At 42.3% G+C, this 23,484-nt stretch overlaps 1 protein-coding gene across 1 annotated transcript; it reads left to right on the plus strand.

Moving 5' to 3' along the window:
* Positions 1–3,925: 3,925 nt before the first annotated feature.
* CISD2 (CDGSH iron sulfur domain 2) lies at positions 3,926–23,236 on the plus strand. Its single transcript, XM_077476647.1, has 3 exons — positions 3,926–4,151; positions 14,563–14,777; positions 22,866–23,236. Exons 1-3 carry the CDS (start codon positions 4,049–4,051, stop codon positions 22,953–22,955), a joined length of 408 nt encoding a protein of 135 aa, XP_077332773.1. The 5' UTR covers positions 3,926–4,048; the 3' UTR covers positions 22,956–23,236.
* The last annotated feature ends 248 nt before the right edge of the window (positions 23,237–23,484 follow it).

Below are 23,484 nucleotides of genomic sequence, written 5' to 3' on the forward strand. Positions count from 1 at the left end.
CTTCCAAAGAGAGGTTGTCACAGAGCTTCTGTTTCCAGAGGGTTCTGTACCTCACCATTCCCAACCAAATGCAGTAAGCCGGCTGCATGAGAGGCATTATTCTTATGTCCTCCCGAGTACCCCTACCCAACGAGCCCCCCAAAAAAGATGTCGTGTCTGTAGCAAGCGCGGATATAGGCGTGACACCCGTTCTTATTGTCCACGCTGTCCTGGCAATCCTGGTCTTTGTCAGGGTGAGTGTTTTGAACGCTACCATGAACTAGTGAAGTATTAGCATAGGGTACAGCATTTCACAGGCTAGGCACACTTACACAGGGTCTCCCAAGATGCCATCGCATTTTGAGAGACCCGAACCGTTACAGTTACAGTTTACAGTTCAAAAAAAAGTGTATAAAAAAAAAAAAAAAAAAAAAGTAAAATAAAAAAACCAAAAAAAATATAAAATATAAAAACCAAAAATAGTTGTCGTTTTATTGTTCTCTCTCTCTCTCTCTCTCTCTTCTCTCAAATTTTTTATACTTTACTGTTTACTGTGTTATTGTTAACCATTTTTCATGTTTTCAGGTACGCCATTCAGCTGCAGCGTGGATTTATTTATCTTGACAGCAACAGCGTTTGCTCCCACGATACATAAAGCCGCGACTCCAGTGCTGTAGGAGGTGATTTCACCACCACAGTTAAAAAAGAGCATATATGCCGAAGCATGGGGGCATAAGGGGTGGAGGAGCGATTTTGCTCCTAATGCCGCGTACATACGGTCAAAATTCCGACGGAGGGCTTGCCCGTGGAAAAGTTTGAACGTATGTACGCAGCATAACTTTTTTGCGGGAGGATGCCCCCATGCTTCGGCATATATATATTTTAGGCACAGGTTGTGTTAAAAAATTTTTTATTTTTTACTGTTTTTTTTGGCAATTGCTTTGCAGGTATGGTATGGTAAGGTTTTACTGGGATGTTACTTTGTTTTAACGTTAACCATAATTTGCTTAGCAGGTACGCCATTCAGCTACAGCGCGGATTTATTTATCTTGACAGCAACAGCGTTTGCTCCCACGATACATAAAGCCGTGACTCCAGTGCTGTAGGCGGTGATTTCACCACCACAGTTAAAAAAGAGCATATATGCCGAAGCATGGGGGCATAAGGGGTGGAGGAGTGATTTTGCTCCTAATGCCGCGTACATACGGTCAAAATTCCGACGGAGGGCTTGCCCGTGGAAAAGTTTGAACGTATGTACGCAGCATAACTTTTTTGCGGGAGGATGCCCCCATGCTTCGGCATATATATATTTTAGGCACAGGTTGTGTTAAAATTTTTTTTATTTTTTACAGTTTTTTTTGGCAATTGCTTTGCAGGTATGGTATGGTAAGGTTTTACTGGGATGTTACTTTGTTTTAACGTTAACCATAATTTGCTTAGCAGGTACGCCATTCAGCTGCAGCGCGGATTTATTTATCTTGACAGCAACAGCGTTTGCTCCCACGATACATAAAGCCGTGACTCCAGTGCTGTAGGCGGTGATTTCACCACCACAGTTAAAAAAGAGCATATATGCCGAAGCATGGGGGCATAAGGGGTGGAGGAGCGATTTTGCTCCTAATGCCGCGTACATACGGTCAAAATTCCGACAGGGGGCTTGCCCATGGAAAAGTTTGAACGTATGTACGCGGCATAACTTTTTTGCGGGAGGATGCCCCCATGCTTCGGCATATATAAATGGTGCATGTATGTCCATCATTAGAAGTGGGTGGATGAAGGGAGGTATCTAATGGTGGGCATACCCACCGATCAATCTCTTTTTTTTCGTTCAGACAACATGACTCTCAGTAAATAGCTTGGGGTGTCTACTTTCCAAAATGGGGTAATTTGGGGGGGTTTTGTGCTATTTTGGCATTTTATGGCCTTTGCACCCTTAGAAATCCTGAAGGTGGTGATTGGTTTTCGGGGTGCCGTACGCGACTAGACTCCCAAAAAGTCCCACACATGTGGTATCCCCATACTCGGGAGAAGTAGCTGAATATATTTTGGGGTGCAATTCCACATATAACCATGGCATGTGTGAGCAATATATCATTTAGTGACAACTTTTTGTACATTTTTTTTTTTTTTTTGTCATTATTCAATCCCTTGGGACAAAAAAAAAAATATTCAATAGTGTCAAGATGGCCCTCGGCAAATAGCTTGGGGTGTCTACTTTCCAAAATGGGGTCATTTGGGGGGGTTTTGTGCCATCTTGGCATTTTATGGCCGTCAAAACTGTGATAGGTAGTGATAGGTAGTGAGGAGTAAAATAAAAAAATTATGCCCTTAGAAATCCTGAAGGCGGTGCTTGGATTTCGGGGTCCCGTACGCGGCTAGGCTCCCAAAAAGTCCCACACATGTGGTATCCCTGTACTCAGGAGAAGCAGCAGAATGTATTTTGGGGTGTCATTTCACATATGCCCATAGCATGTGTGAGCAATATATCATTTAGTGACAACTTTGTGCAAAAAAAAAAAAGTTTGTAATATTCCCGCAACTTGTGGCAAAATATAAAATATTCCATGGACTCAACATGCCTCTCAGTAAATAGCTTGGGGTGTCTACTTTCCAAAATGGGGTCATTTTGGGGGGTTTTGTGCTATTTTGGCTTTTTATGGCCTTCGAAACTGTGATAGGTAGTGAGGGGTGAAATCAAAAATTTGCACCCTTAGAAATCCTGAAGGTGGTGATTGGTTTTCGGGATGCCGTGCGCGACTAGACTCCCAAAAAGTCCCACACATGTGGTATCCCCGTACTCGGGAGAAGTAGCGAAATATATTTTGGGGTGCAATTCCACATATAACCATGGCATGTGTGAGCAATATATCATTTAGTGACAACTTTTTGTACATTTTTTTTTTTTTTTGTCATTATTCAATCCCTTAGGACAAAAAAAATAAATATTCAATGGGCTCAACATACCCATCAGCAGTTTCCTTGGGGTGTCTACTTTCCAAAATGGGGTCATTTGGGGGGGGTTTGTACTGCCCTGCCATTTTAGCACCTCAAGAAATGAGATAGGCAGTCATAAATTAAAAGCTGTGTAAATTCCAGAAAATGTACTCTAGTTTGTAGACGCTATAACTTTTGCGCAAACCAAAAAATATACGCTTATTGACATTTTTTTTACTAAAGACATGTGGCTGAATAAATTTTGCCCTCAATGTATGACTAAAATTTAGTTTATTCGATTTTTCTTATAACAAAAAGAAGAAAATATCATTTTTTTTCCAAATTTTCGCTCTTTTTCCATTTATATCGCAACAAATAAAAATCGCAGAGGCAATCAAATACCATCAAAAGAAAGCTCTATTTGTGGGAAGAAAAGGACGCAAATTTTGTTTGGGTGCAATATTGCATGACCGCGCAATTACCAGTTAAAGCAGCGCAGTGCGAAATTGGAAAAAGACCTCTGGTCCTTAAGGTATTTATTGGTCCGGGGCTGAAGTGGTTAAAGGATGTTCCAAACAGTTGATTTGGCCACACCTAATGTTTTTGCTATCTCTCTGATGGGTTTGTTTTGTTTTTTCAGCCTAATGATGGCTGACTGATTAGAAATTTGTGTTACCAAGCAATTGAACAGGTGTACCTAATAAGGCGGCCGGTGAGTGTATATACAGTATATATGGATTTTTTTAATTTATGTATTTTTTCACCTGATTTGTGGAAACGTTTATGGCCAATTAAAAAAGAATATTGTATGTTCTAGATAAAATGTTCATTTTTTTCTATATTTGCATTGTGTCAAATAGTACTGTAGTGTTTTTGTATTTCTTATTGGAGTTACTCATGCATTACAAGTGGAAGGTTCCCCCCCCTCACACACATTGGGGGGGGATATGTGGAATGGGTGGAAAGGGCGGGAAGAGGCGTGAGGGGGTTCCAGTGAAGTGTGCAGTATGGTGACAGAAGAGGAGGAGGAGTGAGAAGGAGGAACGAGGAAGGAGGATTAAGCAGCAGTACTGTCGGCTTCCTGGAGGACGGAGCTGGCTTGTGAAGTGCTGCTCTCTTCTATCCCGGGAACAAGATGGTTCTGGATATCTTAGCTCGAGTCATAAAGGTGCAGCTTCCCGCCTATCTGAAGAGACTGCCGGTGCCGGACAGTATCGCCGGCTTTATCAGGCTCACAGGTAAGCGGGGCCGGCTGTGGTGACCAGTCAGGCCCGTCTCTCTTTCTCTCACACTGAGTGAGTTTTGTACGAGTGCACACTATGCTTACTGGAGGTCTTTACTGAAACACAGAGCATGCGTGCTTTGTGCCCACATTTAAAGAGGAACTAGGGGTCATCATCTGGTCTGTGGGGGGGGAGAGAACATGTATAAATGGAGCCTGTTCTCTCAGCATTTCCATACATTCCATATGCTCTGACTTGCAGCTGCATAGAGGAGCTGAACTCACTCTTGCATTGTTGGTGCTGTGTGCATCCCCTGATTGTGGCAGGAGACAGATTTTTACTGTGGTGTTCTGTCAGAATTCCGTCAACTGTGCATGGGTTCCATCGCTACCAGATTTGCTAATCTGACAGAACACCTGCAGTCAGAAGAAGGCGGAGCGGACATCATACTACACCCTTTTAGCAATAAAGTGAGCGTATACAAAATATAATAGGTTGACATTTGTGATGCTGTTTTGACGTTACATTTTGAAAGAAGCTGGACGCCAGCAGTAGGAAGGTGGCGGAGGCCATGTTGGTACACCCAGCACTGCTCAGCGCTAAACCTTTATGCTTTTAAAATTTAAACATCCATCACAGAATTTCAATACACTCACTTTATTGCCAAAATTACTCTGAAATTCAAGACGTAGCTGGGTGTAGTAAGATGTCCGCCTTCTTCTGACTGCAGGTGTTCTGTCGGATTAGCAAACCTGGTAGTGGTGGAACGCATGTGCAACTGACGGAATGTCACTTCCATTACCTAATCCGATGGGTTTGCTAATCAGGAATTCCGGCAGTGACAGACTTTTGGGGCTTGTTCATGCCAGGGGCGGTACAGTCCCGCTGCAAGACACAGCAAAATGCATCGATTGCTACATAACTAGTTTACATCACCACACTGTGGTGGTTTGCGTGCAGAAAAAAAAAGTACCCCATGCACTAGTTTGGTGTGTGTGTGTGTGTGTGTGTGTGTGTTTTTTTTTTTTCTCAGCACAATGTGACACAATCTACTGCCTTGCAGCGCTGCAACCAGCACTGCTTCCGTCCAATCAGTGGCTGTGTTCTAACAAGCACTTGTAAAGCCCGCTCTGTCATTTTAAGGCTTACCTGTAGACTAAACTAATATCTCCTAAACATGCACCGTTTAGGAGATATTTACCCTGAATGCAGCCTGTTACGTCACCGGCGCATGTGCTCTGAAGATCCAGCATACCTTGCCGGACCATCAGAGCTTCGTACCGGAACCGAGGGATCCTGCATGTACAGGAGTGACGTCATCATGGCTCTAGCCAATCGCATAGCCGGAGTGGGCAAACCAGGAAAAAGAACGTGACAGTACAGCGCTGTAGGGCTTTGTTCCAAGGTGAGTATTTCATAATGTGCTAACAGTATGCCATTTCCTTGCAGGTGGTTTTGTTTCTTTTTTCCCCTGCTAATCAACTGCGGTTTCCCACATCGCACCCACGGCAGTTCACCCTGCCATATGCAAACTGCTGGGGAGTGTCATTATATGTTACCGACACCCCCATTTCAGCTCGAATATCGCACTGTGAACTGACAGTTCGGACATGAATCGGATCGCATATGTGTGAACAAGCATGTGATACGATTCTGGTCCGAACAAAAAAAAGGTTATCTGTATGGCTGACATCGCACCCGCACAGACATCGCATGTAATGTGAACAGCAGTGCACTGCGCATTACATGCAATGTTTACAATCGCAATAGCATGAACCGGCCCTTAAGGAGGAAAATCTTCTGCTCTGTAATGACCAGGCCATTTTTTGTGATAAGGCACTCTGTTGCTTTAACTGACAATTGTGCGATACTTTACCCAAACAAAATTGAATTTTTTTTTTTTTCCCCCACAATGGGAATGAGCTCAGGCGTGCTCGTATGGAACAAGTGTAGAGCCCGCCAGGAAGTCGGTGCAGCGCTGTGATTAGCGCAAAGCTGCGCCGACTTCCTGGCGGGTTCTGCACGTGTTCCATGCGAACACTCCTGTGCTCATCCCTACCCCACAAATAGAGCCTTCTTTTGGTGGCATTTCATCACCTCCTGTGGTTTCTATTTTTTGCGCTATAAACAAAAAGAGAGGCAATTTTGAAAACTATTTTTTGCTATAATATCCCCAAAAAAAAAAATAAATCTTCATCGGTTTAGGCCAATATGTACTCTTCTACATACTTTTAGTAAAAAATAATATCGCAATAAGCGTATATTAATTGGTTTGCAGAAAAGTTATAGAATCTACATAATGGGGAATAGATTTATGGGTTTTTGTGGGACTGCGACATTGAGGCGGACAGATCTGACACTTTTGACGCTTTTTTTTTATTTTTTTTTGTCTTTGGGACCATTGACATTTATACAGTGACCAGTACTATAAAAATACACTAATTGCTGTGTACATTTCAGTAGCAAGGAAGGGGTTAACACTAAGGGGCGATCAAGGGGTTAAATGTCTTCCCTGGGAGGTGTTTCTAACTGTGGGGAGAGTGTAGTGACTGGAGGAGGAGAGAGATCACTGTTCCTAATCACTAGGGACAGCAGATCCCTCTCTCCTCCCCTGTCAGAATGGGGATCTCTCTGTTTACATTGACAGATTCCCGTTCTGGCTCTCTCACGATCACGGATGGCTGGCGGACACCATGGCCGCCAGCCACATGCAGTGCGTGCGCGCCTGCTATGGCTCTTAAAGGAATCGACGTACAGCTATGGCGATTTACAGGAAAGAGCCAACTTTCTGCAGTATAATGATGGCGACTGTTTTTTTTTTGTTTTGTTTTGTTTTTTTCCTAAACACTGTAATAGGAATAGGGCACAACAGGTCCTCTTTATGGAGAGATCTGTGGTTTGAGTCTTTACATCTGTTCTCTATGCTGGAAAGCCTGAGATTAAAAAAATCAATCTCTGGCTTTCCAGCAAAAAAATGCCAATTTACATCTGCCAGAGCTGAAAGTGACATCATGTCGTCACTTTTCGCCTCCGAGGGTCATAGAGCTGGTCGGGGACCATCTGGTAAACTGCCGGCAAATTCATTCTCCGTCTCCCCGATCACACAGGTGAGACCAGAGAAGCACCAGAGATATGTAGCCGGGTGAAGTGGTTAAAGACATGGGTGTAAATCTCCTTTGCCTTTGAAGACCAATCTGCATTCAGATTGCGCTCCAGAGGTTGACATGCGGTCACCACCATTTTAACTCCATTTTCGCCAACAAAAATGCCACAACTGTGTGCATTACACTTGGTTTCTGAGTATTTGCGGATCTTTCCCATTCACCATGTACGGTTTGGCGGGCTTGTTGTCCACCAATCGCTACAGATCCGGTGAACTTTACCGCAGGCACAAAGCATTGTGGCCGCAGCATGTAAGCATCCCTGTCAGCAGAGCACAATAGCACTGCGGGAGAGAGGGATTCCCCCCATCAACACTGACTGGTGATGGGGGAATCTAGCATTTTTCTGTCCTTCAACCTGTGGTTGAAAGGCAGAAAATTGCATTATGCAAGACCTGCTGTAGTTTACACTTGAGGGGGGGGGGGGGGGGCAGGAAATCTAGGTAGTTGTGACATATTCTGATAGGTATGTATGCTGTGGCTGCAATGCTTTGCTTTTTAGCGAGTAACAAAATTATGTGATGCTTACCACTACTAATTTTAAGCAAATGCCTGAGCATTCAACTCTAAACCAAATGCTGCAGGGTGGTGTTCCCATTCAAAAACCCATGAAAAGCAATCCACCTCAGATCACTCTTTACAGAGCAACACAAGTGTAAATGAGCTCTAAAGCTAAGTGCATACATATGTTGAAGCCTAAGTTCGCCTTGGACCTTGCCATAGCACTCTACGAACACATACCAGATGCCTTGCGAGTGTTTAGAACTCATCTGCTGTGTACTTCGTTGACTTTCAAAAGAGGCATAAGGCAAGCTTTACAAGTTGTCACACCTGCCAAACTTTGCTGCAGGCTGGATTAAAGTTAATGTAAAATAATGCAAACACACTGTACACACGCTATGCAAACTAATTGTACAATCTTCTTTGAATCTACCATCAACTGGGCAGCACAGTGGTTAGCGCTTCTGCCTAGGGTCTTTGGTTCCAATCCCAACCACATTACCTGCATGGAGTTTGCATGTTCTCCCTGTGCCGGCGTGGGTTTCCTTCGTGTACTCCGGCTTCTTCTGACAACCCAAAGTTATGCTGGTAGGTTGACTGCTTCCTGTCTAAATTGGCTTTAGTATATGTCTGTGAGTTAAAGAAGAGTTCCCCTTAAAAAACAAAAAAAACAAAATGGAAAGTCAGCAGCTACAAATACTGCAGCTGCTGACTTTTAATAATTGGACACTTACCTGTCCCAGGGTCCAGCGATGCGGGGGAACGAAGCCCCGCTCGTTTCCCCCACGCTACGTTTGGCGGCGACAACATTCTAACTGTGGGCACCCGGCTGTGGCTTCACAGCCAGGCACCCCCTGCACATGCAGCGCCGCGTAGTCATCTGGGACCTGTCATGTGTCCCAGATGAATGACAGGAGAGAGGGGGCAGAGCTGAGCTCTTCCTGCGCCGAGGGGAAGTGATGTCACCAGCCCAGGTACTAAAGGAGGCAGACTACGAGGGACCCCCTAGCAACAGGCATTTAGAGTTAAAAAAAACATTTTTACAAATATTTTATTCAAATTATTTATTTTTTATGTGCAACACCCACTTTAAGGACCTTCTTTTGCAAGCTCCTTGAGGGAAGGAACTGATGTGAATGTGCAATATATGTAAAGCGCTGCATAAATTGATGTCACTATTTAAGTTCCTATAATAAAAATAAAATAAACCATATAGTGCCTGTTTGCTTAGATTTAAATTGAATAGGTTGTTTTGGGGTTTCCTCCTATTGCATAGTTTTGGTAAACTGTCCCTGTGACACCCATACAAGAAATCTGAGGTTATTATATATGTACAGGGAGGCATGAACTGCAAAAAGTGTTGTCAGAAGCCCTAACTCTTCCCATTCTGCAAAAAAAAAAAAAAAAAAATTTTTTTCGTCTGTGTCCTGTTGGAGAAATTTCTTATTTCCCATCCTGACATGGACACAGCAGTCAAAACCTGACAGAGGTTCTAAACTTTCCTGCTCCTATCCAAAACTAAAAACGTCATTCTAAGCAAGTAACTTCTTTATCTCTTTCAGTACAAAGCACCCATTAGGGCCTCAATCTTGTGTGAAAAATTAGGTGCACTGCATTAAGACAGCCCGAATCCCCCCCCCCCCTTCTTCTTTTTATTTATTTATTTTTTTAATAGGCTTGCAGTGCACCTTGGCACATGGAAAAAAAATAAGAATTTGATCAGGTGAGGAGTGCACCTTCCCTGACCGGAAGATCAGAAAAGAGGTGCACTGGAACCAGGAGAATGTTTTTTTAGCAATCTTTATGAACATTGCTGCGCAGTATTGAATGTTGTACTATGCTATGTTAACCCCTTGCTGCCCGTATAACTTATACAGCAGCAGGGTGGCACTGCTGCACTGGATCTTGTGCCTAGTATGTGTTCCAACACTTCTGGGTCTGCGGCATATGTAGTCACTGATCATTGTATTAGTGTCACTGGTCCCCAAAAAGTGTCAGTGTCCAATGCAATATCGTAGTCCCGATATAGGTCGATGATCACCGCCATTACTAGTTTAACCACTTAAGGACCGCCGCATGTAATTATACGTCGGCAGAATGGCATGTACGGGCACAAGCACATACCCGTACGTGCCTGCCTTCCAGCGGGTGGGTGGTCCGATCGGACCCCCTCCCACTGGCTGCGGTGGTCCTTTTCGCATCAGGAGCGATCCAGGCGAATGAGAAGCTTCCCCCGCCTGTGTAGTGTAAACACAGGCAGGAAAAAGTGATGCCACTCTCCTCGGGGCGGTCTTTTTGACCGGACTGCGAGGAGAGAAGACAGTAAGTGTGCACCAACACTACACTGACATGTAGGTACACATAGGCACACTGTCCCCCCTCCAAGTGGTATAGAATCTGAGCAGATCAATATCTGATCTGATCAGATCTATACTAGCGTCCCCAGCAGTTTAGGGTTCCAAAAAAACGCATTGTTAGCGGGATCAGCCCAGATACCTGCTGGCACCTGTGTTTTGCCCCTCCGCCCAGCCCACCCAAGTGCAGTATCGATCGATCGATCACTGTCACTTAAAAAACACTAAACACATAACTGCAGCGATCGCAGAGTCAGGCCTGATCCCTGCGATCGTTAATTTATTATTTATTTTTTTTTATATTTAAATCCGGAAGGCAGTGCTGGGTTTTCGGGGTCCCGTACGTGGCTAGGCTCCAAAAAAGTCCCCCACATGTGGTATCCCCGTACTCGGGAGAAGCAGCAGAATGTATTTTGGGGTGTAATTTCACATATGCCCATAGCATGTGTGAGCAATATATCATTTAGTGACAACTTTGTGCAAAAAAAAAAAAAAAAAGTTTGTAATATTCCCGCCAACTTGTGGCAAAATATAAAATATTCCATGGACTCAACATGCCTCTCAGTAAATAGCTTGGGGTGTCTACTTTCCAAAATGGGGTCATTTGGGGGGGTTTTGTGCTATTTTAGCATTTTATGGCCTTCGAAACTGTGATAGGTAGTGAGGAGTGAAATCAAAAATTTGCACCCTTAGAAATCCTGAAGGCCGTACGCGGATAGACTCCCAAAAAGTCCCACATATGTGGTATCCCCGTACTCAGGAGGAGCAGCAGAATTTATTTTGGGGTGTAATTCCACATAAAACTATGGCATGTGTGAGCAATATATAATTTAGTGACAACGTTTGGTAAACTTTTTTTTTTTTTTTTGTCATTATTCAATCACTTGGGACAAAAAAAAAATATTCAATGGGTTCAACATGCCCCTCAGCAATTTCCTTGGGGTGTCTACTTTCCAAAATGGGGTTATTGGGGGGGGGGGGGGTTGTACTGCCCTGCCATTTTAGCACCTCAAGAAATGAGATAGGCAGTCATTAATTTAAAAGCTGTGTAAATTCCAGAAAATGTACTCTAGTTTGTAGACGCTATAACTTTTGCGCAAACCAATAAATATACGCTTATTGACTTTTTTTTTTTTTTTTTTACTAAAGACATGTGGCTGAATACATTTTGGCCTAAATGTATGACTAAAATTGAGTTCATTCGATTTTTCTTGTAACAAAAAGTAGAAAATATATTTTTTTTCAAAATTTTCAGTCTTTTTCCTTTTATATCGTAAAAAATAAAAATCGCAGAGGCAATCAAATACTATCAGAAGAAAGCTCTATTTGTGGGAAGAAAAGGACGCAAATTTCGTTTGGGTACAACATTGCATGACCGCGCAATTACCAGTTAAAGCAGTGCAGTGCGAAATTGTAAAAAGACCTCTGGTCCTTAGGCTGACAATTGGTCCGGGGCTTAAGTGGTTAAGAAATAAAAAAAAAAATCCCATAGTTTGTAGATGCTATAACTTTTGCACAAAGCAATGAATACACACTTGCTGGGATTTTCTTTTTTTATTTATTTTTTTGCCAAAAATATGTAGCAGAATGAATAATGGCCTAAATTGATGAAGAAATGTAAATTTTTTATTTTTTTTTCCCTCAAAATTTTTGGTCTTTTTGTTTTTGGCACAAAAAGTAAAATGGGTGATTAAATAGTGACTAAATACCCCCCCAAAAAAGCTCTATTTGTTGGGGGGAAAAGGACATAAAATGTATTTGGGTACAGTGTCACATGACCACGCAATTGTCAGTTAAAGTAACACAGTGCCATATCACAAAAAATGGCCTGGTCATAAATCTGGCGCTGAAGTGGTTAATCGGTGCAGAGATGCATCGGAGTCACACTCCATAAACAGAACTGTCATACTAAACTATTAGCCAAAAAAAGCATCAAAAATGCATCCAACACATCAAAACGTGCTGGAAAAAAAAATCAACTGCAGCCTGCAAAGATGTGAACCTAGCCTTAAAGGAGAGGAGCGAGGGTTCAGGTGGCCACATCGATGGACCACGGGACAGGTCATTTTTGTGTTTATTAAAAGTCAGCAGCTACACTTTTTGTAGCTGGTGACTTTTTTAATAAACAAAAAAACAGATGGAAGTCCGCTTCAAGGTAGATGCCTCTGCATGTGTTGGGTAATACAGTGTGCAAACCTGAATGCTTTGTGCAGGCCACGCTATGCCACTCTCCTCAGTGATTTCCCTCTTGCCAGGAGTGCAGTGGGGGAATGCGATAGAGGCTAAAACGTTACAGGCAGCGCATGCTCTTGTTTTTTTTTTTTTTTTTTTCTTTTTTTTTTTTTTTCAACCAATCCTGAGTATTTTACATCACAAATGTGTGCATACAGCTTGTGCCCCTCCATCCACCCACATATCAGCTGCCTCACAAGAATTTTGGTTGGGACAACAGAAGGAGCCATTTTATAAACTTTCTGGTAATCTTGAGGGGGGCTAATGGCATGGCATGGCATGGCAGAGGGTCGAGTTGGCCTGGAAAGTTTGCAAAAACAGATGTAAACCAGATGCCCTGTGCAAGTACAGTAGCCTGTATGCAAACCGAGGCCTGATTATCTAAGTACACCTTGCAATGTGGAGTGACTAAGGCCCCATTTACACCTCGCCGTTTTGTAGCTTGAAGCCTGAAGCTCCAAAATGCTGGAGGAGGAAAAAAAATCAATTCTCTATGGTTATGGTTCACATCTCCACTCTGTCGCCTGAGCTTTTTTTGTAGCTCAATTTGGGCGTATATTCTGATTTACATTGGTGACCTTTTTGACCTGTGCAAAACCGTGGAAAAAACACAGTAAAAATTGTGGTTAAAAATGTGTGACTTTCCACCTGAAAATCTTACACTCAGGTGTGAATGCAGCCTTACACAGCTCAGAGCACAGGTGGGAACCATGTACATATTTAACCACTTCAGCCCCGGAAGATTTGGCTGCTCAATGACCAGGCCATTTTTCTGAGATACGGCACTGCGTCACTTTAACTGACAATTGCGCAGTTGTGCAACATTTGTACCCAAACAAAATTGATGTCCCCCCATAAATAGAGCTTTCTTTTTGTGGTATTTGATCACCTCCTGCCATTTTTATTTTTTGCGCTATAAACAAAAGAGCGTCAATTTTGAAAAAGCACAATTTTTTTTTTTACTTTTTGCTATAAGAAATGTCCCACTTTAAATAAAGGATAGATTGATGGCTTTTGTTTTTTACTAGTAATCGCGGCAATCTGCAATTTATTTTTATTTTTTTATTAGGACTGCGATATTGTAGAGGACAAATTGGACACTTTTGACACATTTTTGGGACCATTGACAATTATACAGCACTGTATAAATGTCACTGGCAGGGAAGGGGTTAACACTAGGGGGTGAAGAAGGGGTTAACTATGTTCCCTAGGTGTGTTCTAACTGTGGGGGGGGGGGGGGAATGGGACTAGAGAGATGTTCCTACTTGGTATGAACACACGATCTGTCTCTGCTCCCCTGAAAGAACCGGGATCTGTGTGTTTACTCTCACGAGCGATCGTGGGTGCCCGGTGGTCATCGCGCCTGCTGGGCACTCGCATCGGCTCCGGGCACGCGTTGTGGGTGCACACCCATAGTGGCTACAAGGTGAAGTGACGTAAGGTAACGTCGTTTCACTCAGCCGTACCATTCTGCCGCAGTAAAACTGGTGGTGGCTGGTTGGCAAGCAGTTAACGACCTCAGTTACAAGGTGTTTCAGAGCTGCTATGTTTAGTGTATTACATAGTTGGTCTGGTTGAAAAAAAGACACAAATCCATCTAGTTCAACCAATAAAAGGGGGAAAAATATATACAATCCTATACCCACTGTTGATCCAGAGGAAAGCAAAAAAAAGCCCAGCAAAGCATGATCCACATTGCTACAGGAGGGCAAAAAAAATGCCCTCAAGTGAATGGCACAGCAAGGGTTTGGAAATTATCAAAAAAACAGAAAAACTATTTTTAAATCTAAAAGAAAGAGATACTTTCTATTCTCACACGGTATTTCCCAACCAGGGTTCTGCCACAATATACCAATCAATCGCAGGCAGCTGACATGTATATCACATCCCCACTTCCAAAAATCTTCCTCCTATCACTTCCATGCATGCAGAGCATCTCAGGGAATCAACAAGTGTGTTTGCTGTTACTTGTGGGTCAATTCTCCCCTATAGAGGAAAGAGGGAGGTGGAACCAGGATTATCACTGCCACTTCCCTGTGTCACTCTGCATGAGAAGGAAACTGCTATTGTAATGTGCCCTGCCCCAATGTAATGCCCTCTTAAACAACTGCAAAGAACAAAGTGTTTGTTAAATGATCAGCATCTTTCACTTGTAATCAAACCTAAACTTGTCTTCAGTTTCAGAATGGCTACGACTACTGCCTTTCCTGGGTGTCCTTGCCCTACTGGGCTACCTTGCAATCCGACCATTCCTACCGAAAAAGAAGCAACAGAAAGACAGTTTGATTAATCTTAAAATCCAAAAGGAGAACCCAAAAGTTGTGAATGAAATTGATATAGAGGACCTGCATATTGCCAAAGTTGCCTACTGCCGATGTTGGCGCTCTAAAACGGTGAGTGTTCTTTGCCATGAAGAGAATGCATTGTACAACATAATCCCACACAGATGATCAAAATCAGTCCTTCAAAGTCATGTTATCCTGCTGGCAGTAACATGGTATATTGTTGTTAGATATGAGTGGTTTAGGGCCTAAGTAAAAGGAGAACTAATTCTCAATCACTAGAAGATACCTGTGTAGTCCAGGTATTTTCTCCCACTTCCGGGCATAGATCTACGCCATGTCTGGCCCCTTCTCTGTCCCCCGCTGTCTTCTGGGAGACACAGGTCCCAGAAGACAGTAGGATCGTGCAGCGTGACTCACGCATGTACAGTAGGGAATCAGGCTGTGAAGCCGCAAGGCTTCACTTCCCCGATTCCCTTACCGCAGATGCTAGTGCCTCCACCCGGGAGCTAAGGGACAGATCAGCTTCAGGTATGGACATCATGGGCGCCCTGGACAGGTAAGTGTCCATATATTAAAAGTCAGCAGCTGCAGTACTTGTAACTGCTGACCTTCTTTTTTTTTTTTTTTTTTTTTTTTTATGAAAAGTGTGACGTGCATTTTTGTATTTGCCCCCCCCCCCCCTTTTACTCTGATACCCCTAACTCAAATCTAGTTGAACCAATTGTCTTCATAAGTCACCTAATTAGTAAATAGAGTCCACCTGTGTGTAATTTAATCTCAGTGTAAATACAGCTGTTCTGTGAATCCCTCAGAGGTTTCTTAGAGAACCTTGTGAACAAAGGCCATCATGAAGGCCAAGGAACACACCAGACAGGTCCGGGATAAAGTTAGGTTATTCCCAATCTTTGAACATCTCATGGAACACTGTTCAAGCCATCATCCGAAAATGGAAAAGAGTATGACAACTGCAGACCTACCAAGACATGAACGTCCACCTAAACAGACGGGCCAGGCAAGGAGAACATTAATCAGAGAAGCAGCCAAGAGGCCCATGGTAACTCTGGAGGAGCTGCAGAGATCCACAGTGCAGGGACCGGGAACCTGGTCAGAGTTGATGGGACGATGAATGGAGCCAAATACAGGGCAGTCTTAGAAGAAAACCTCTTGGAGTCTGTAGAAGACTTGTCCTGCTCTAATGTGAACCTCCACCCCAGTCTCAATGACCCAAAACATACATACAGCCAGAGCTACAGTGGAATGGTTTAGATCAAAGCATATGCATGTTTTAGAATAGTCTAGTCAAAGTCCAAACCTAAATCCAATTGAGAATCTGTGGCAAGACATGAAAATTGCTGTTCAGACGCTCTCCATCCAATCTGACAGAGCTTGGGCTATTTTGGCAAACAAGAATGGACAAAAATGTCACTCTCTAGATGTGCAAAGCTGGTAGAGACATCCCCAAACAAGACTTGCAGCTGTAATTGCAGTGAAGGGTGGTTCTACAAAGTATTGACTCGGGAGGGCTGAATACAAATGCACGCCAAGCTTTTCAGATATTTATTTGTAAAAAGATTTTAAAAAACATTTATCATTTTCCTTCAACTTCACACTTATGTGCCACTTTGTGTTGCTCTATTACATAAAATCCCAATACGTTTGTTTTTGGTTGTAACATGACAAAATGCGAGTACTTTTTCACTGTAATTGAATACAGTGAGTATAGATTCTCCTATACAACTGAGTTTGACAGCTGTGCAGGGACATATGTGGTCCTGAATGTATGCAGCTCCATGCTACTTTTAGGCTGGGTTCACACTGCTGCGATGCGGGAACGCTGCGAATCTGCTGCGGATTTCCGCATCGCGTGCCTCCCGGCGGCAGTTCACACTGCCCTATGCAAACTGCTGGGAGTGTCAGTGAAAAGTTAATGACACCTCCAAATCAGTTCGCATATCGCAGTGTGATCTGCAAACCTCGGACAGGAATCGGATTGCATGGTGTGAACACCCATGCGATCCGATTCTGCTGCGGACCAAAAAAAGGGTCCTGTGCAAGTTTGGGCCGGATGCGATGCGAATTCAGCCATACTATCTGTATGACTGAAATCGCATCGCACAGAGCTCGCATGTGATTTGCACTGCAGTGCGGTGTGAATCTCATCCGATCTCGTACACCGCAGCAGTGTGAACCCAGCCTTAAAACGATAAAAAAAACTTTTCACTGTACAGTGTTCTACGCCCATGTGAAATGAAGCCTTGCCCTACAGTCCTGACCCCCAGACAGATATAAAGTTCAGGTATTAACGTTTAAAAGACTGTGAGATTACTAATTTGGGGAGCATGGAGTGCGAAGTGAGGTGTGTGGCAAAGGATAGAAGATTTAAATTAGGAGCAGCTGCCAGCACAAGTGGCACTTCTTAAGGCTCGGTTTACACTAGAGCACGGAGCGGCTCACAGCAGGGGGTCCAGTGCGTGTCTCTTCACTGGTTCAGATCCGATTTCAGCCTGAATTTTTGGCTGAATTTAGACCTGAAACGGACCAAAAGACGCACAAGACTTCTGTGCAATTTGCAGAGGAGCCCCCCCGGGAGATGTGTGAACCAGCTTCATAGTGAGCCGGTCACAATCTCCTGCTATGCAAATTGGATGCAGAGAAATCTGCATCGAATTCCCAATAGTGTGAACCCAGCCTCAATGTAAGAACCATCCCTTGTGCTGTGTTAAAAAAAAAATCTTTAGACTTTAAAGTAGAACTGTGGGCAGCATACAAAATTATTATTGCTCACTGATCTGCCCCTTTTAATTTTGAGAGAGGGAGAGCTGCAGTGTTATCACTCTGTACTTGCTAGAACTACAGTAGGTTGAATGGTATCCGTAACGACAAAAGCGTATGTTGCCAGCACACCACAGATTTCTAATCAATAGTCCAAGTGTTTATTTAAATTGCATCAAAATAAGCACAGCTTCAACTTTTTGAGGCCACGCAAGACCGCTTTGTCGTGTCTGGGAAAAAATAGGTCCTGCGTGGCCTTGAAATGCTGAACACCTACATATTGCATTGTGATTGAATTTTAAATAAACAAAACAGTTGGATCATTGATTACAGATTGCAGCATATAGCTGCTGTCAGATGCTGACAAGAATATCTAGGAGTTAGATTTCTAGTAGTCATTTAAAAGTAAAAGCGATTTATTATGATTTGGGGAACACAGCTTCTAAGATTGTCAATGGTTAGTATGGAAATAGTTGTGGAAAAAAATTGCATTTTGATCAACTTCAAGAGGCTCCACGGTTTCTAGAAAATGTTTCAAAGTGCTTCCGTGTTACCCATATATACAGCAAAGTTGGTCACAGCAGATATTTGTGGTTATGGAGCACAGAGCTTGGATAAGCTTATTTTGGTTTAGTTCGGAGAGTGCGATTGGTGGACTTTGATTATAAGCCTTTGAATAGGCACCTCCACTCTTGGCCCTGATTAGAGGTCGACCGATATATCGGCCGATATTTGCAGTTTTTTAAATAATCGGCATCGGCCGATTGTGCTGATAAAAAGCCGATTTAGAACTACAGCGGGACTTTGAAATGACTTCTGTATAGAAGTCAGTGTGAGTTGCCTGAGTCCTCATAGCAACACTTTCCTCATCTCTGGGCAGTCCCCCAAGAAAAGAACTAAATGATACAATGTTTACACTTGAATGAATGAAGTCATCTCTGTGTGTAGAAGTTCTCAGTTTAACCATTTAAAGACTAAATCTTTTCTGACACTTGTTGCTTACAAGTAAAAATCCTGTATTTTCTGCCAGAAAATCACTTAGACCCCCCAAAAATTATATATATTTTTTTAGCAGAGATCCTAGGGAATAAAATAGCGGTTGTTGCAATATTTTATGTCACACGGCATTAGCACAGAGGTCTTTCAAATGCATTTTTTTTGGGAAAAAAATACACTATTTAAAAATAAAATAAAAAACAGTAAAGTTAGCCCTTTTTTTTTTTTGGTCCAAAAGTTTTGACTACCTGTTTTTATTTAATACATAGGTTTTTTGTTTTTTTTGTTTTTATCTAAATCATACATACAAGTAAACTGATTGGAGGTTTGTTTTGTTTAATAAATGTTTAAATGTAAGAAATATTCTTACATTCATATCAATGGGCAGGAGTGGTGGAGGAGCGGTATACACCACTCCAAACGTGCTGCTTGGAGGACTTTTTTTTAAGATCCTGCCAGCGCATCGCCTCAGTGTGAAAGCACTCTGTCTTTCACACAGACTGCAGGGGAGCCATTTTGCAGGCACTTTACAGGCGCTATTTTTAGCCCAAAAGCTCCTGAAAAACGCCCCAATGGGAAAGGTGTGTTAGATCAAGGGGGATTAAAAAAAAAATAAAAAAGGAAAAAAATAAATAAAATAAAAATCGGGCTAACATATCGGCCCAAAAAAATCGGCATCATATATCGGCTATCGGCATCGGCCAGAGAAAAACCCATATCGGTCGACCTCTAGCCCTGATGAGGTTTTAATTCAGAAAAGGCATGGATAACAGATGGCAGGACAATGTCTGTTCCTATATACTCTTACTATGTCATGGAACATACAGATTGAGAATACTTGTAGTTGATAAATCCAACCACACATAATTGAAGTGTAATTGGGTATCCCACAGTAAAGAACCACTGCTGTCACGTGGAAATATCTCATTTTAAGCCATGGCGTCTTGTATCAAGAAGCAGAAGCTTGAATGTCAAATTTATTATTGCAATGTCATGACCACATTATCTTTTTCCTCCTGGCCTTTTGTGGCTGTTATTCTTTTACCAGCCAGTATTTGTTTTAATATAGACTGGTGTATAGAACATTCTTCTTCATAATTCTTTATAATTTTATGAAGCAGAGAGAAGTACTCTAGCTTTGACAAATTAAATTGGTAAGACCTACAGACTTTTATAAGCAAATGGTAACATGCATTTTAACTCAGTTACTTTATTTTTTATTTTTTCCAATTGCTCTATTTAATGAAAGGGCAGGTTTTTTTTTTTTTTTTTTTTGCGGAGGTTACTACGCTTTTTACAATCTTATTATCGAAGGTCAACAATATTAACTTATAACTTCACTAATGATTTTTTTGAAAATTAGTTTGCCTAGTTTTCTGACCAGTCCTTTCTGCCATTGTCATAAACGTTCTATGTAAATTTGTCCCGTAGCTTGTGGCCAAGATTGTGGTGTCTACACACCTTATCAGCCACCCTTTTTGTATATTCCGAACTCTGAATTTTCGGAGGCATAAATGCGCACAGGTTCAGCATCATACCAATCTCTTTTGTAATATTGTGTGAGCTTAATGTGCCTTGTTCACATTAGAATAGAGCCCTCGGGTACAGCGCAATGTGGAGCTGTGCTGACATCCCCATTTCTCCCTCCTTTTATTCACACTGCAGCTGAGCTGTGGTGCATAGAAATGTCACTCTGTGACATTACTTTTTACAAAGTATTTGAGATTTGTAGGAAAAAAAAAAATGTATAGCCCAAGATCTCAATACAGCAGGTAATACATAAAAAGTAGTAAGAACAAAACAATACATCACAATATGGGCCAGTGGGTCATTAATGGAAAGAGCAGTGCAAGATAAGATGGCTATTAATACAGTAACTGCCAAAAGGGTCAAACGACCAAGCTTCAGATATACCGCTGCGCAAAGGAGTTTATGAACTTTTGGGGTCTGCGTCTCAAATATTTTAAAAACGTTAACAAAGAAAAGGGTAAACCGTGCCCTGCATTGTAAAACGTTTTTCCTTTGCATGTGGTGTTAATGAGCCCTGAGGTTTGTGAGACAGAGGAACATGGTGTGCTCTATAGCAAATTAAGTGGATAATGCATCATCCCTCATTGCATCCTTGAGCTATGTTAAAATGTATAAAATGAGAATCGCAATTTTTTTTTTTGTTTTGCTTAGAATAAAGATCATTCCCGTGGCTTAACATCTTTCACATTATACAAAAAAATTGGGCTAACTTTACTGTTTTAGGGGGTGTGTGTTTTTTTTTTTTTTTTTTTTTTTTTTTTTCACCACTAGCCGACCAGCCGCCGCAGTTATACTGCGGCAGGTTAGCTCGGCTGGGCAAATGGCTGTACATTGCACCTTTAAAATGTCACAGCAGGCACCCGCCGCATGTCCACGGAGCCGATACGCATTCCTGGTGGGCACGGTGACTGCCGGGCACCCGCTATTGCCCGTGATAATGCGAGAACCAGGATCTGTGTGTGTAAATACTAATCCCAGTTATCTCAGGGATGAGGAGACAGATCGTGTGTTCATTCTGAGCCTCTCACTCTCTCTCTCTGCCATTACTAGAAAAAAGACAAATCTGTCCCCTATAACTTTTGTGCAAACCAATCAATACACGCTTATTACGATATTTTCGGGGAAAAAAAAATAGTAGAATACATATCGGCCTAAATGGAGGATAACGTGTGTGTGTTTTTTTTTTTTTTTTTTTTGGGATATTTATTATAGCAAAAACTACAAAATATTGTGTTTTTTGAAAAAAAAATTCTTATTTCTAGCGCAAAAAAAAAACGCAGAGGAGCTCAAAAGCCACCAAAAGAAAGTGCTATTTGTGGGGAACAAAGGACATCAATTTTGTTTGGGTACAGCGTTGCACGACTGCGCAATTGTCAGTTAAATTGACGCAGTGCCGTATTGCAAAAAATGGCCTGGTTAGGAAGGGGGCAAATCCTTCTGGGGCTGAAGTGGTTAATTTGTGGTGTAAGTGTATTTTTTTTCTTAAAAATTTGCATTTTAACCACTTGCCACCCAGGCTAATTCGGACTTTTTGCTCCTACATGTACAAATCATATTTTAGCTAGAAAATTACGTAGAACCCCCAAATGTTATATACATTTTTTTTTTTTTTTTAGCAAAGACCCTAGAGAATACAATGGCGGCCGTTGCAACTTTCTATCTTGCACGTTATTTGCACAGCAATTTTTTTGACCATGCTTTTTGTTTTATTTATTTTTTATGCATAATGTGAAAGATGAAGTTATGCCGAGTAAATAGATACCCAACATGTCACACTTCAAAATTGCACATGCTCGTGGAATGGCACCAAACTTTGGCCATTAAAAATCCCCATAGGCTGTGCAAGGAGAGGTGAAGATCAGTATACATAGTAAGGGGGCAGTCTGTACAGACAAGCTTCATCACTTGCCGATGCTGACTGTCACTGTCGGCTTTTAAATGTAATTGCTGGTGTCCTATCATATACTGTCCCCTATTGGATAGTGTCCGCTGTGTACTGCGCATGCGCAGTACACAGCACACACAGAAAGATGAAAGGGGCCTGCGCCGTGAGTCCAGGTTCTATCCCCACCATCCAAGTGGACATAGAGTTGGAATATAAAAGAGCAGAGCACAGCAAGGCTGAGCCCGAAGCATGGCGAGCGGCCCTCTAATTTTCCCAACCCTATGTCCGCTTGGATGGTGGGGCCACCACCTCCACTCACGGCGCAGGCGCCGTTCATCTTCGGAGATTTTCCCAATCTTCTTCTGCTCCGTACTGCACATGCGCAGTACGGGGCGGACACTATATGATGGCAGTACACTATCTGCCAGAACACTGGCTTTTTAAACAATTAAACAAAGGGGCAGGGCCATCAGGTGATGTCATTAGATAACCCCCACCCGTTTTGCTATGAAGCATAGGACAGGCTCCCTCACTTGCCTTGTGGTGCTCGGGACAGTGCCATCTTGGATCTTCTCCTGGATATTTTTGTGCAAGCTTCTCCCCTGCAGCCTTAATTGCCACCTATTTGATTCTTACCTTGGCCAGTGAGTAAATAAGGATCTAGGGAATTCTGGGATGCCGATTAGTAAGGTGGTGTATCGGTAGGATGAGGTGGCAGGGACGTAGCTGAGGAAACGTGTGTGTGTGTGTGTGTGTGTGTGTGTGTGTGTTCATGTCCTTGCAGCTGGGCACACTTTGTAAAAATGATACTGGTTCATCAAAGAAGGCCTTTCCTCGGTAAGCAGTACATTACAATTGACCACCACACAAAATACTCTAAACTATAGAAAGCCTATCAATACTGTAAGCAGCTTCTTAAACTGAGACCAGTGCTAGCTAATACAGTTTTTACTGTTAAATTTAGTGTTTTCTAATGAACTTTGTTCCCTTTTTTTTTTTTTTTTTTTTTTCAGTTTCCTGTTTGCGATGGCTCCCATAACAAGCACAATGAACTAACTGGAGACAATGTGGGTCCACTCATCTTGAAAAAGAAAGAAGTTTAAAAGCATTTTAGGAAATGTTCTTGTCTGATTTTTGTCCTGGAGCTGTAAGGAAATATTAGGTTCCTTCCCTTTTTTTTTTTTTCCTAAACAAACAAGTGCACTTGTGATAACCGGTAATACAGTAGTTAAGAGTTTTTTGTAATTTTTAACTGCAATACCTTGGTTAAAAAGGCACCCAAACCCATCACCTGCTTTTTTTTAAGCTGCCTTGTTTTTCAAGAACACCAGCAACTCAAGACCAGTAAACCGCAAATATAAATAAAAGCAGTTTTTTACTTTGATGCACAAGCTTACGCACACTGTGTAGAAAATCTGGGTCTTCAGTGTAACCCTCCTCCCTGAAATATCTGTTAAGTGGCTGTCTAAATACAATGCATGCAAATGCCTCAACATTTATTTATTTTTAAATTATAGTTATCATCCCCAACCTTTGGACTTGTAATGTAATTACAAATCTGTCCGAGGAGAAAGGGGCGAGCTCTGCGCCTGCAGCTCCATATTTCTTCAGTGGTGGGCAGCCTCAATGTCC

Source organism: Lithobates pipiens, unplaced genomic scaffold (assembly GCF_037356315.1).
Source record: "Lithobates pipiens isolate NorthernLeopardFrog02 unplaced genomic scaffold, aLitPip1_a1.2 Scaffold_13, whole genome shotgun sequence".
Classification (NCBI taxonomy): domain Eukaryota; kingdom Metazoa; phylum Chordata; class Amphibia; order Anura; family Ranidae; genus Lithobates; species Lithobates pipiens.